At 40.9% G+C, this 13,376-nt stretch overlaps 2 protein-coding genes across 2 annotated transcripts in view; both read right to left on the minus strand.

Annotated features, from left to right (window-relative positions):
- The window catches only part of LOC103514606, a gene marked incomplete at its 3' end in the record, with an annotated part of 26,434 nt that overhangs the window by 3,093 nt on the left and 9,965 nt on the right, over positions 1-13,376 (minus strand). The window contains exons 7-11 of the mRNA XM_008479503.2: positions 7,343-7,562; positions 7,092-7,301; positions 6,642-6,743; positions 5,769-6,256; positions 4,943-4,955 (exon numbers count right to left, since the gene is read on the minus strand). Coding sequence (XP_008477725.2) covers positions 4,943-4,955; positions 5,769-6,256; positions 6,642-6,743; positions 7,092-7,301; positions 7,343-7,562 — 1,033 coding nt within the window. The remainder of the gene's footprint in view (positions 1-4,942; positions 4,956-5,768; positions 6,257-6,641; positions 6,744-7,091; positions 7,302-7,342; positions 7,563-13,376) is intronic.
- LOC103514603 lies at positions 10,582-11,987 on the minus strand. The gene is made up of 2 exons (XM_026827531.1): positions 11,893-11,987; positions 10,582-11,676 (listed from the first exon to the last, which is right to left on the minus strand). Exon 2 carries the CDS (start codon positions 11,312-11,314, stop codon positions 10,598-10,600), a length of 717 nt encoding a protein of 238 aa, XP_026683332.1. The 5' UTR covers positions 11,315-11,676; positions 11,893-11,987; the 3' UTR covers positions 10,582-10,597.

The following is a 13,376-nucleotide window of genomic DNA, read 5'->3' on the forward strand; positions in this document are numbered from 1 at the left end:
TAGGGGGCACGGTTGGTCCAGTGGTAGCGCGCTTGCTTGCCATGCAGAAGGTCCCGGGTTCGAATCCCACCATCGACAAAAGTTTGTACTCGTTTTTCGATTGCAAATATTTCAACGGGTTACTTTCTGGTGTTCTCGTGTTGAGCCAGCACCTAAATGGGAAGTATTGTGTCTCTTCTCGCCCATCTGATGAGAGGCATACTACGGGATGGGCATGCTACGACACAGGCCACATGCGTCTAATGTAGCAGTTGTTCCATTGCTACAAAGTAAAAACGGCGGTGGAACACTCATCTTTTTAAATTAAAAAAAAAATGGACAGGTAGGTAGCTCGTCGCCAAATGGTCTGTAAAACACCCGTCACCAAAAAACTTCAGCAGTTGTACAGGGACGGTAAAACCCTTTAAAAAAGTTCGAGCTTTCGAGAAAAACTCATCTCATGAAGAGTTTACCTACGATTTCTTCTTATACGAAGTTGTGGGACAAGCACATTGCCTTTAGCCAGCCTAGTTGGCTTAGTTGGTAGCGCGTCTGCCTTGTAAGCCCTAGGCCGCGGGTTCGATTCCCGCCCGGGGCGGATTTTATCCTGATGGGATAATGTTCGTTCTCGGAACGGCTGGCTTTCTCCTATCCTGTCTTCCTTCTCTCTCCGATTTCGGGACGATAAGACCCTAGAGTTACAGTTCCCTCTGTCAAACCTCTTAAAAAAAAAAAAAAAAAAAAAAAATAGAGAAGTGGTCAATGTAAACGTCTGTCAAACCGTCTTCCCTCTGTCAAACCTCTTAAAAAAAAAAAATAAAATAAAAAAAAATAAAACAAGCCCAAGAAGTACGGTATCTTTCTCAGAAAAATCATGTGAGGAAACACAATGTTTCGTTTAATTTAGTTGTATAAAGAATGCTTAGTGAAAACAGAGTAGCACAGAAACATCAAAATACATACATACATACATACGTACAGACCATGGGCTAAAAATCACTTTTTTGACATCAGGGGATCCCAAAACGGATATTTCCATTTCCCGATTTTGAACATTTGGACCGATAAAAATCACTTTTTTGACATCAGGGGATCCCAAAACGGATATTTCCAACCATTTCCCGATTTTGAAAATTTGGACCGATTGCAATACTTTCATTATCAGGGGACCCCAAAACGGATATTTCCACCCATTTCCCGATTTTGAAAATTTGGACCGATTGCAATACTTTCATTACAGTATAGCCGCTAAACTGTAGTAATAGAAAGTAAAAAATCTTCCAAATCCGTTCACACGATCTCAACTTTGTGCCGTGAAACTTTTCAAGATATGCAATGTGCACAGAGTTGTAGAAAAGTTTAGTTGATCTGAGGCTTATCCCCTAAGGTCCGGCATCAACGTGAGTAGGTACCTACTTATCATAGCCAAAAGCTAAAACCAAAAGGCGAGAAGAAGAAGATTCTATTTTTTCAAAGAGTTTTAATAGAGCGAACTGTAACTCCTAAGGTCTTCGAAGAAAGAAGGAAAACAGGATAGGAGAAAGCCAGATGTTCTAAGAACGAACCGAATATCTATTTAGGATGAAATCCGCCCCGAGCAGTAATCGAACCCGCGGCCTAGCTCTACCAACCAAGCTATTTAGGCAGTAGCCATCAGCCTAAAGTTAGCTTGGAGGGCAGCTCATTTGCCTTGTAAGAGTGGTCGCGGGGTTCATATCGATCCGCCTGCGGATTTCATCCCGAACAGATAGGTAGCAGCGTCCTACCCTGTCTTCGTCATCTTTTCGCTTTCGGGGCGATAAGACTCAAGATATTATACCTACTTAGTTCCCACATTATCAAGCCTCTAAAGCAGGGGTTTCCAACTTCCATGTGTATGCGGGCCACATGCTACATTGGGAGGTACTTCGCGGGCCACATATGTACATAGGGGAGCATTGTAGAAACCACCCCCCCCCCAAATTCCAATTTTTCAGAAATATAGTCCAATAGAATTTTGAGCGCCGCAGGCGACATTTTTCAAAAAGTATTCTCCTAATTGTAGCTGCTGAACACTAGTTTTTGTTACATTTAGGTAAGTTTGTATTAATTCCAAAAAGCTTCACGGGCCACAAAATTGGTCTGGCGGGCCACATGTGGCCCGCAGGCCGATGGTTGGAAATCCCTGCTCTAAAGGAAGAAGAAGAAGAAGAAGAAGAAGAAGAAGAAGAAGAAGCGAGAAAGTAGGAATGGTTTTGTGCAACACACATCACTTTTTTTATGTCGGCGAAACCACTATCAAACAGCTAGGTTTGGTAGGTACGCTACCTAATTTTTTTTATGTGTGTCATGACCGCTGTATGATTCCAACAGAGGAAAGTTCACTTTGACTCTCTGCCCCATACGGTGCTACGTCAGTACCAGTCCTCCAGTTTTATCAGCAATGAGAAAATGCCGATAACCTTCCGCAAAACATTTTGCACAAACAGAGCCACGGGAATGCGTAACCTTTTTTTCCTCGCGTTTGAAAGTAATAGAGTTACCGAGAGGGCTCTTCTCTAGCTTTTTATGCGTTCGTGCTATTACCTTGTGTGGGTGTAGGTAGGTACATAGCGTATTAGAATCAGTCGAAATTTTCAAAAATGGGAATACAATAAATGGGGTGGAATACCAGTCTTTAGGCTTAAAGGCCGTCACCCTGGCCTGGTCCTCCAAAAAGCGAATGTTTTTACGCCGCATGGTGTACACCCCCCCCCCCCCCCTTCCGTAAGGTACGTCGCGGTATAGAAATATGTAGGATCCCTGAGAACCGGGCTGTCGTAGAGTGCACTGAAACTGTTGTATGCTTTCCCAGTAGGAGCTACCCTATTGTACCCTATATAAATTATGTTCCTAGAAGTAACCGGCAATAATCACCTTATTCATAAGTCCGAAATTTTTGTAATTAGTTCAACGTATAGAATACGCGAGTCATAATAGCCTCTTGTTGGAGGTTTAAGTTTTTTTTTTTTTTTTTTTTTTTTTTTTCAGGACGATAGAAACGTTATTTCGTAGTCCATTTTATCTATAGTGCGTCCAGAATGCAGATCAATGTGATAATATTTTTTTAATTATTCTTATTCTTCTTTTATTCTTTATAATTCTTATAATTCTTCTTATTCTATTATATATAATTCTTATGCTTAAATCTTATTTACTTATTCTTTTATAATTCCTTATTCTTGTTCTTATTATTTATTCCATTGAAATCTTTGCACTCGAAATCTGAGTTTTCATGTCAATGGTGAGGATTCGAACCCGGGACCATCAGCATAGCACTCCGAGAGCTATACATATGCACCAACGCAGCGCCAAGGTCACAATGAAAAAATAGTGCCATATAAGCAGGCGTTTATAAGTACTGACTATGCAATAGTCAATAGACAATGCATTATGCATGCAATATGCAATTTGCATACTTTCTAGGTATTGTATTGTATTGTATTTTTTCTTTTTTTTTTTTTTTTTTTTTTTTCTTTAAGAAGGGCTCTAGCAGCAGCACTAGGTCTATCAAACATAATTCCAACTTACTACGCGATTTATAACCTGGAATTAATATGCTGCACACGGTTCACTTAATACCTACATTAGGTAGGTACATATTCAGTATTACATAAGGATATTGCATAACATTATATAATCGTCTACTGTTACATAACGTCAAAATGTTGCATAAGGAAAAATTGTGTTCTTCTACTTTGGTAGATTTACAGACGGGACTATAATTTGAGTTTGAATTCGATTTAACTCTAACATACGTCTTTCTTGATGCGTCAAGGTGTATACTGTATACAGATATCTGCGTTGTGGCGTTGCTGCGGTAATTCTGCGCACAGTACGAACATGATTTCACAAATAATGATAAATTAACAGCTCGACCAGAAATAGCAAAAAGTAAAATCTACAGTATAGTCATTCAACTTTTTTCAAAAAAAAAAAAAAAAAAATGTGACTGATGAGGTCTTACCGTTCCGAAAACGAAGAGAGGAGAAAGACACCAGCTCCGAGAACGAACCTTATCCGTTCAGGATAAAATCTACCCCAGGCGGAAATCGAACCCGCGACCTAGGGCTTACAAGGCAGACGCGCTACCCTCCAAGCTAACTAGGCTGGCTATGTGGAGCTTGGATACGATAAACACACGCACTGATTGCACTGTGATTTTGGCATCTCCACCAATATTTTGGTGGAGATGTCTGATTTTCAAATTCCAAAAATTGAATGTACCAAACAGATCCCAATAGATCACTGAAGTAAAGCAGCGTTATATGTGGTTGGTATCCGGATGGTTAAACATCTGAGCAATCGCGTTAGCTTTGCTCAGACCCTACTAAAGCTAGTACCTAATGGTTCAAGTTAGAATTGGCTTGCTTGCCATGCAGAAGGTCCCGGGTTCGAATCCCACCATCGACAAAAATTTGTACTCGTTTTTCGATTGCAAATATTTCAACATGTGTGTCATGACCGCTGTATGATTCAAACAGAGGAAAGTTCACTTTGACTCTCTGCCCCATACGGCTACCCAGTCCCTCCGTTTTATCAGCAATGGAAAATGCCGATAACCTTTCCGCAAAACATTTTGCACAAACAGAGCACGGGAATGCGTAACCTTTTCCTCGTTTGAAAGTTAATAGAGTTACCGAGAGGACTCTTCTCTAGCTTTTTATTTTCTATTACCTTGTGTGGGTGTAGGTAGGTACATAGGTATTAGAATCAGTCGAAATTTTCAAAATGGGAATACAACATATGGGTGGAATACCAGTTTTAGGCTTAAAGGGTCCCCTGGCCTGGGTCCAAAAAGGAATTTTTTAGGCCATGGTTACATCCGTAAGTACGTGGTATACGAAATATGTAGGTATCCCGAGAACGGGCTGTCGTAGAGTGATGAAACTTTGTATGCTTTCCCAGTAAGTACCTATGTACCTATATAAATATGTTCCTAGACTTAATGTTGAATCCTGCGCGGAAGGAAATAAGTATAAAAAGAGCTTTACTAAGACTGTTAGCTTAGAACAAGTTGCCCTATTGTCTAATTTCATTATTTGTTGTCACAATTTTTAGCTACCTAGGTATCAATTGTCAGTACAGCATTGTAGGATCAAAGATTTTTCCCTAATAAGTAGGTACTTACACTACTTACATACCTAAGTAAATATCTTCTTTTAAATTCTTCATAGAGAAATATTTTTCAAGTGCCTGCTCTGGGATATAATGCCTCGGTGGCGTAGTGGTCAAGACGCTCGCCTGGTTAACAGGAGGGCCTGAGTTCGATTCCAGCTTCAGCATGGAATTTTATCCTCATTTATTGGAGAATATAACCTCATAATAATGGAGCTCTAAGGGTTACGTGGTAGAGAGCGCCCCCGGCGTTAACTTCGCCTCCTTGTTACCTTCCACCCAAGAGTCTATTATCATTATGTAAAATGTAAATGCAATTTCTTTGTGTTATTATGTCACAACTTTGGTGCTCACTGCAGCATTGTAGGATTTTTCCCACTACATATCTCAATAATCCTAACAACCAATGTTTACCTACCATGCTGGCACCGGTCGCTATGCGCATTTACATGTCATAGCTACTCATTTTCCTCACGAGGCTGAGTGGGCCCCGCAACAGCCAGTCACGGGATCAATCAATTGCATGATACAAATTTCTTGACCCCGCCGGGAATCGAACCCGGGCCTCCCGCGTGCAAGGCGAGTGCAGTGACCACTACGCCATGGGAGCTGACTCTATTATAATTATAGTTTGGGCTAAGTCTACCACTTACCTGGTAAAGTCATGAGCAATATCTCAGGTGCAGCAGTAGAAATGAGAACACAGTAGTCCCGATTTTCATTCAAATCTGAAACGATGGTGAAATCTTTCACCCCCTCTAGTTCACATTCATGTATGATTGTCCATGTGAGCTGACACACAATGACCAGCTGGGTAGCATGGGTTAAACACAAAATGATCTCTAGTTCATCAATAGGTTCCATTTTGAGGATTTTCATATCCAGCGGAATGTTATCGAGTTGAACAATGGCCTCATCGGTCATAGCATTTAGCACATGTAACGTAGTGTTAGCCAGAAGAATCCTTCCTCCGTCCTCTATCACGGCAGAACACAGGATGTGATCACTCGGTTTGGATTTCTTGAAGAGAGAAAAGAGAGCGTGGATTTCAATCTGCTCGGCAACTGTGTCCAACTCATCTTCATTGCCTTCTTGTTCAGTGCAGATTTGGTTGAATGATGCCAGAGCAATTTTTGTAAATCTGGGGGAAAATGGAGGTAAAATTAGTTTATTACTTTGAATAAATCTATTTGAAAGTACATACTTCCAATGACAGAAGAACAGTGAAGAAATTAAAACACCAAGAAAGAAGGAGAGAAAAAAAACATTAGTGATGACATTGGCAGTTGGACTGTCCCTTACATGATACCCCCCCCCTTCTTTTCTGGTAATAGGTACCTCCTACCTATCTATTTATTAGTCCTATTAGGCAAAAGACCCAAGAAGGTATGACAAATGAAAACCTACTTGGGTATAATCTTCAACTCTGATCAGAGTAGGTATTTACTTAGGGAAGTATGAGTGTAGGTGGGTAAACCTGATCTTTTTATCAGGTTTACTGGGAGGGAAAAATCCAAATCCATTACCTGTAAATATGACCAGCAGCAGTGAACACCAAAACAGACCCATCATTGGTTTCATGTTCTATCTTCAGGATCTTGTCACTACCGTCATCATTGGGTAAGTCCCTGGAAGAGAAAAAGGAGAAAATACAGATGCGTTGGGGGGGTCATAACGAGAGAGAATCTTGTAGGTATTTCATAAAAAAAAAAATCTTTGTGGTCCAATAATTTTGCCTTTACTTTTTTCTGGTGTACCTATGATGTTATAGGTAAAAGGTACTTAGTTAGATAGATGAACTGACTTACCTATGTTGGACAACATTTATAGAATTCAAATAACACCAATGAATCATTTTAAATCGCTGTATAACAGCACCAAACAGAAAAGTGCATTTCATTTCCTGTTGGTTCTTCAGGAGGCATAAAATAAATAAAACATGGTAGGTAGTCCTATTGATAAACAAAACTGCTCACCTTTCAAACACTGTAATACCAGTCGCTATATGGACACAACATAGGCAAACATTGCCGAGTCCAACAAACAAGAATTGACCACTTGGATCTACCGAGAAGCATGTGATGTTTTCTTCTCCGCTCCATGTAATGATTGTTTTGGCAAAACTCTCTTCGTAAATGATCAAGGTTTGATCAATGACAATAGTCAGTCCAACATCGGGAATGACTCTGGTGGCGATTTAGACCAGGTGAGCGTCTGAAGGTCGGACATTGTCTTGTGTATACGCGCCTTGTGGATGGTCTCGATGTTGAGGTTGAGCAGTTTGGCGAACTCGTAGGCTGCGTCGAACTTGCCTGCAAGATCTGGTGGCGATTTAGACCAGGTGAGCGTCTGAAGGTCGGACATTATCTTGTGTATACGCGCCTTGTGGATGGTCTCGATGTTGAGGTTGAGCAGTTTGGCGAACTCGTAGGCTGCGTCGAACTTGCCTGCAAGGTGAGGGGAGAAGGAGATCAATCAATCAATGTATTTTGTACAAATATACAATTGTGGTACATGGTAAAAGGTAAAAACTAAAAGATTAAAATATCTGGTTCATCAACAAATACAACCTACATGACTGAAAAACAATTTTTATCCGTAAAATTCATGGCCGAGTTGGTATCACACTAGGTTTGCACTCCGGTCCCGGGTTCGATTCCCGTCGGGGTCGAAGTTTTTTCAGCTTGGAGTTCAGGGTGCACTCAGTCTCGTGAGGACAAGTGAGTAGCTACTTTAATCTAGTACCGACTCGTGGCGGCATTAGCAGTGTAAAAGGAGTATTGAATATTGAAAGATGGAAATTGATTGCAAAAGAAAGCACTTGGTAATGCTGTGATATCCACAAAAAGTTTAACACAAATAAATTCACGATTTGATTTTTAATAATAAAGCAAATCTGTATCAAGAAAATAAACCATTCATTCTTACCTCGCCTTAGCATTCGTTCCAACCTGTCTTCAGGTCGACTATTTTTTCACATTAACAAAAAAGTGAATATTAAACAAAATAGGTAGATACATAGGTAGGTACTAATTTTCTTTAACCACGATCGAGTAAACTACGGGCTAAAAAATTCCCGGAGGGACCAACCCAGATTGTTTTTTACTATAAGAATGAGTACTTATGTAGGTATAATTGTTTTACGTGCGTGCTACAAAGTGAGTACTAAATTTTAACTCGACGATTTTCCTTGTTCTATGTTAACGGCTGGCTTCCTTCTGTCCTTTTCTTTTCGATTTCGGGGCGATAAGACCTCAGTAGTCAATCTATCAAACCTTCAAACCTTTTAAAGTTATGATGATGGAGAACAAAAAAAATGTTCGAATGTTCGAGTTATTTATACGAACCAGTTGAGTTTATCCAGCGTATTGAGCAGAATGTCCTGTAGCTGCTTCAAATCCTTCACCAGACAGAATATTTCCTCGCATACCGCTCTCACATGTTGGACATCATTCAGAATGACCAGTTGCTTTTTACCGTCCAGATCCGATTTCACCTCAAACACGGGTTTCCAACCAAGCAGAGATTGTTGAAGGAAATACAATAGGCACTCCTGAGTGTTTACCTGGGGGAGATGAACAGATTGTGATTTGCAATTGTAATTAAAACTTAAAGAAAAGTCTTGATAATTTTCATTTTGTGACTTTTTTTCGTAATTTTAAACGAGATTTCAGTTTTAGGTAATCTCGTCCAAGCATTATTGTTTTCAGGTACCTAATTTTTCTATTAGTATGATCGATTTTCAATGTGGAATATTAAAATTTGTGTGTAAAGAGAAAATTATGTGAGCTAAGCTTGATTTATGTAGGTACTTTGTCTTACCTGTATATCCTGACAGAAGTCATGTAGCATAGACACTTTCATGTTAGCATCTGAGGATAGCCTCTGTACCAGTTGCTTCCTATCATCCACCGAGTCTCTGAATGCATCCTTATAAGAAATACCAAACTCCGAAATTCTATTCCCCCAGACACACTTTACATTGAGTCTCTGGAAGTGTACATAGGCTGACACCATGCTATGAGCAGCGGCATACTCCATACCCACACACGAGACATGCAACAGTGGTAGCATATCCGCTTCATACTTCTTCTCAGCCTCATGCAGTGTTGCCAGCGCGTCTGTCAGGGTGAAGTTTGACAACAGCGCAACCCCTAGCTTCGTATCCAATGAGCGGGCACTGAATACTTTCTTCATCAGACGTTTTATACAGAGATGCATGAGTTCTGGAATATCAGGGAATAATGTGTCTGAGGACACCACAGTGCTGAGTGCAGATGAGAAGATGGTTAGAATTTTAAGGTTCACCAAGTCATGAGGTTGTTCTGTTTTGAGTTTCTGTAGCGCGAGGTTTACACCTAGTTTGACCTGGTCTGCCTCGGATAGATCCGCGGTCTCTGATATACAAAGCGATGTGTCACAACCACGATTAAACAGAAAGTACCGGTAGAAGTTAAGCAGTGTGATGATGAAGTTATGTACTGTGGTTTCTGATATTGAAGTCTCCAGGTTTTGCTTCTTGAAGAGTTGTACCCACTGGTGTAGCTCAGTAGCTTTGATAAGGAGCGCAGGGTGTATATAGGTGAGCATGATCTGGGATAACTGACACACATGGGGTAGTAAACTATCACGTAGCTGAGGTTGTTTCTTAGGATTATAATAACACAGGAGGAAGGAAGTGACACCTAGGAGTTTACACGCTATATGCTCACTCCCTATGTTATGAGCATCTATGATAGAGGGAACCGTAACTGCTAAAGTCGTACCGTCCTGAAAGCAAAGTGAGATGGAGGACAGGTTTTGACAAATATTTTTATAAATATTTACAAATAATAATTTTATTTTTATTTCAACTCCCATGGCGTAGGAGACCCGGGTTCGATTCCCGGATTCCCGGCGGGGTCAAAAAAATTGTATCATGCAAATGATTGATTCTGGGACTGGCCGTTGCGGGGCCCACTCAGCCTCGTGAGGAAAATGAGAGTAGCTATGTAATATAAATGCGCAAAGCAACGCATAGCAAGTTAGCAACCGGTGCCAGCATGGTAGGTAAACATTAGGAGCTGGATTACTGCGATATTGAATTTGGAAAAATCCTACAATGCTGCAGTGAGCACCAAAAGTTGTGAAATAATAACACAAAGAAACGTCATTTATTTTTTGTTTATTTTATTTTTATTGCTGATGGGCGTTTTACCTTGCGGCGTTTACAATATTTCTTAATATCTAGGTACTAAAATTGAAATGGCAACAATATTAAAATATCAAATAAACAATAACAAGGTAGCTATAAAATTATTAGTGGCACATCGGCGTATTGATTTCCTCGAATGAATACGTGAGGGAGAGCAGATAATGACGAGATATACCCGGTGCACTACCTTGCGGCGTTTACAATATTTCTTAATATCTAGGTACTAAAATTGAAATGGCAACAATATTAAAATATCAAATAAGCAATAACAAGGTAGGTATAAAATTATTAGTGGCACATCGGCGTATTGATTTCCTCGAATGAATACGTGAGGGAGAGCAGATAATGACGAGATATACCCGGTGCGGGTCTCTGTTCATAATGCAACACTCGATCAGTCTTTGAAACAATAGCTAAATCCAACAGGGAAGACTCGTGGTTTTCCCCATGATGAGTAGGACCAGAGGGTAACACAGTCAGATGATATGACTTCATATTATCAACTAATCGTTTGGATCGCGCTGATCTCACGAGTAAGTTGGTGTTGAAGTCGCCCATTAGTATAACATGCTCATATTGAGGAGTGACTATGGCCAGAGAGTTATACAGCTCAGTCAACGAGTGCACGTCTGGGGGTTTATATACAACGTACAATAGTAACGCTGTACAATTGACGATCATCTCGACAGCTAGGAATTCCACGGTTTTGTTATCTCGCGATGCAGTGGAACTTCTGGCGATTATGTTGTGTGTGAGATCAGTGCGAATATACATAGCAACACCACCGGCACGCATCTCAACACGGTCATGTCTCACAATGACATAGCCTGGTACATGAAAATCACTGTCCGAGTGAGATGACTTGAGCCAGGATTCTGATATGAGAACGACATGAGGGTCCAAATCTCTCATCAGAGACCGGATGGTTTCGATGTGCGCTGGGACACTCTGTGCATTCATATGAACGCAGGTGAAACATTCGGGGGATGCCGTTAAGGAAGGCATGTTTGTTTTACTTATACTATATAATCCTTTAAATTAACCAAAGATGCTCAGGTTCCCCATCATCATTTAGGTTGTTGTTGTAGCAGCTTCCATCGTTGGCTTAACCTCTGTTGTTGGTAGGGTAGCGTGCAGCTTCAACCGGCCTCAGTCACAAGTCTATCGGCTGCAATGATGTTGGATTAGCGGGGCAATTGAAGAGGTTGTCTGTGGGGTGTTGGATGTGCTCCTGTTTAGAGGGCTGACGTTGACTCAATGAGGGCTGACGTTGGACTGAGCTTATTTTTTTCATGGTCGTTCTTTCCCGGCAAAGCACCGATATTTCGTAGTCCATGAACGAAATTTTCGTAGTTAGTCCATTTTACCTATAGTGCCCAGATCAACGTGATAGCAATGAGTCATCAAGCCAAATCATATATTTATTTATTTTTTTTTTTTTTTTTCAGGACGATAGACTATCACGTAGCTGAGGTTGCTTCTTAGGATTATAATAACACAGGAGGAAGGAAGTGACACCTAGGAGTTTACACGCTATATGCTCACTCCCTATGTTATGAGCATCTAAAGTTGTATGTACTAACCTGAGAAAGTTATCGTCCTCGCAAGGATTGAGTGACACGGCGGCATGCACTGTTGTCACATCGGTCAGCGAAGCGTCCAACATTTGATTCTTACAGGACAACCATTCGCTCAGCAGTTCCTGTCTGACCTTGACAATGTCTATGCCGTGCAGCTTAGCGATGGTGTCTGTGACCGCATTGATGTCGGGCAGACTGGCACGACACGTCTTGTGAAATAGAAGCACGCTCTTGTCGTTGTACAGGGAAGTGATCAGAGTCTTCGGACTGAGGACCCACTGCAGATATTCCGGCTTGCCGAGACCCGCGCAGTACAGCGTGTGCGTCGTGTGTACACTTAGGTATTTCTTTTGAACCTGTGAAAGAGAAAAGTATATGCTACATTTTTCCACGCGTCCTTCTGTTGGCCCTGGGGGGTTGGGTGGACTAGTGGTAGTCATAAGTTTGAATTTACTTTTTTATTGTCATATCATGTCAAAATTTAATAACAATAATATAAAAAGAATACATCACTACTGGAGCTCGAACCCCAGCCCCTCGGAGCCTCAAGTGAATCATATGCATCATGTGCCTTATGCGATTGGAACAATTCCTTTGTATTTGTTCCAATCTCGCACTACGATTCATTCAAAGGAGCCTTACTTCCTTCTTCTTCTTCTTCTTAGCCTTTTCCGATTGACGAAAAATGCCGACCCTTAAATTTTATAGAAAAAGTAAAAGAAAATGGTAATAATCACAAATCTATTTCATACATTTCCTAAATTTGTCTGTCTAACAATATTATGTACCAAAAAATTCATGAATTGATTTTGATTTGGATTACATTCCAGGTAACTGCCGCCCTATACTTCGTCGTGAACCGTCTGCCCCCAGGCGCGGACCAAGTGTCTGCAGTACAACTTTGCTATGACCGGGCCTGTGACTGGTATCGCACGGACAAGTCCGATGAAGCCAAAGCCCGCCTCATCAAGGTAATAGATAAAAGAAAGATGAGCGTAGGTAGGTACTGATGAAACAACTGCTGAATTAGTGCGCGAAGCTGCTATCTAAAAACGCCGACCCCACTTGAGTGGGAAAAGGCTAAGAAGAAGAAGAAGAAGGAAGTAAGGCTCCTTTGAATGAATCGTAGTGCGAGATTGGAACAAATACAAAGGAATTGTTCCAATCGCATGTAGGTAGGTACTGATGAAACAACTGCTGCATTAGTGCGCGAAGCTGCTATCTAAAAACGCCGACCCCACTTGAGTGGGAAAAGGCTAAGAAGAAGAAGAAGAAGAAGAAGAAGGAAGTAAGGCTCCTTTGAATGAATCGTAGTGCGAGATTGGAACAAATACAAAGGAATTGTTCCAATCGCATAAGGCACATGATGCATATGATTCACTTGAGGCTCCGAGGGGCTGGGGTTCGAGCTCCAGTAGTGATGTATTTTTTTTTTATATTATGGTTATTAAATTTTGACATAATATGAAAATAAAAAAAGTAAATTT

This window comes from Diaphorina citri, unplaced genomic scaffold (genome assembly GCF_000475195.1).
Source record: "Diaphorina citri unplaced genomic scaffold, Diaci psyllid genome assembly version 1.1 scaffold1180, whole genome shotgun sequence".
Taxonomy (NCBI): domain Eukaryota; kingdom Metazoa; phylum Arthropoda; class Insecta; order Hemiptera; family Psyllidae; genus Diaphorina; species Diaphorina citri.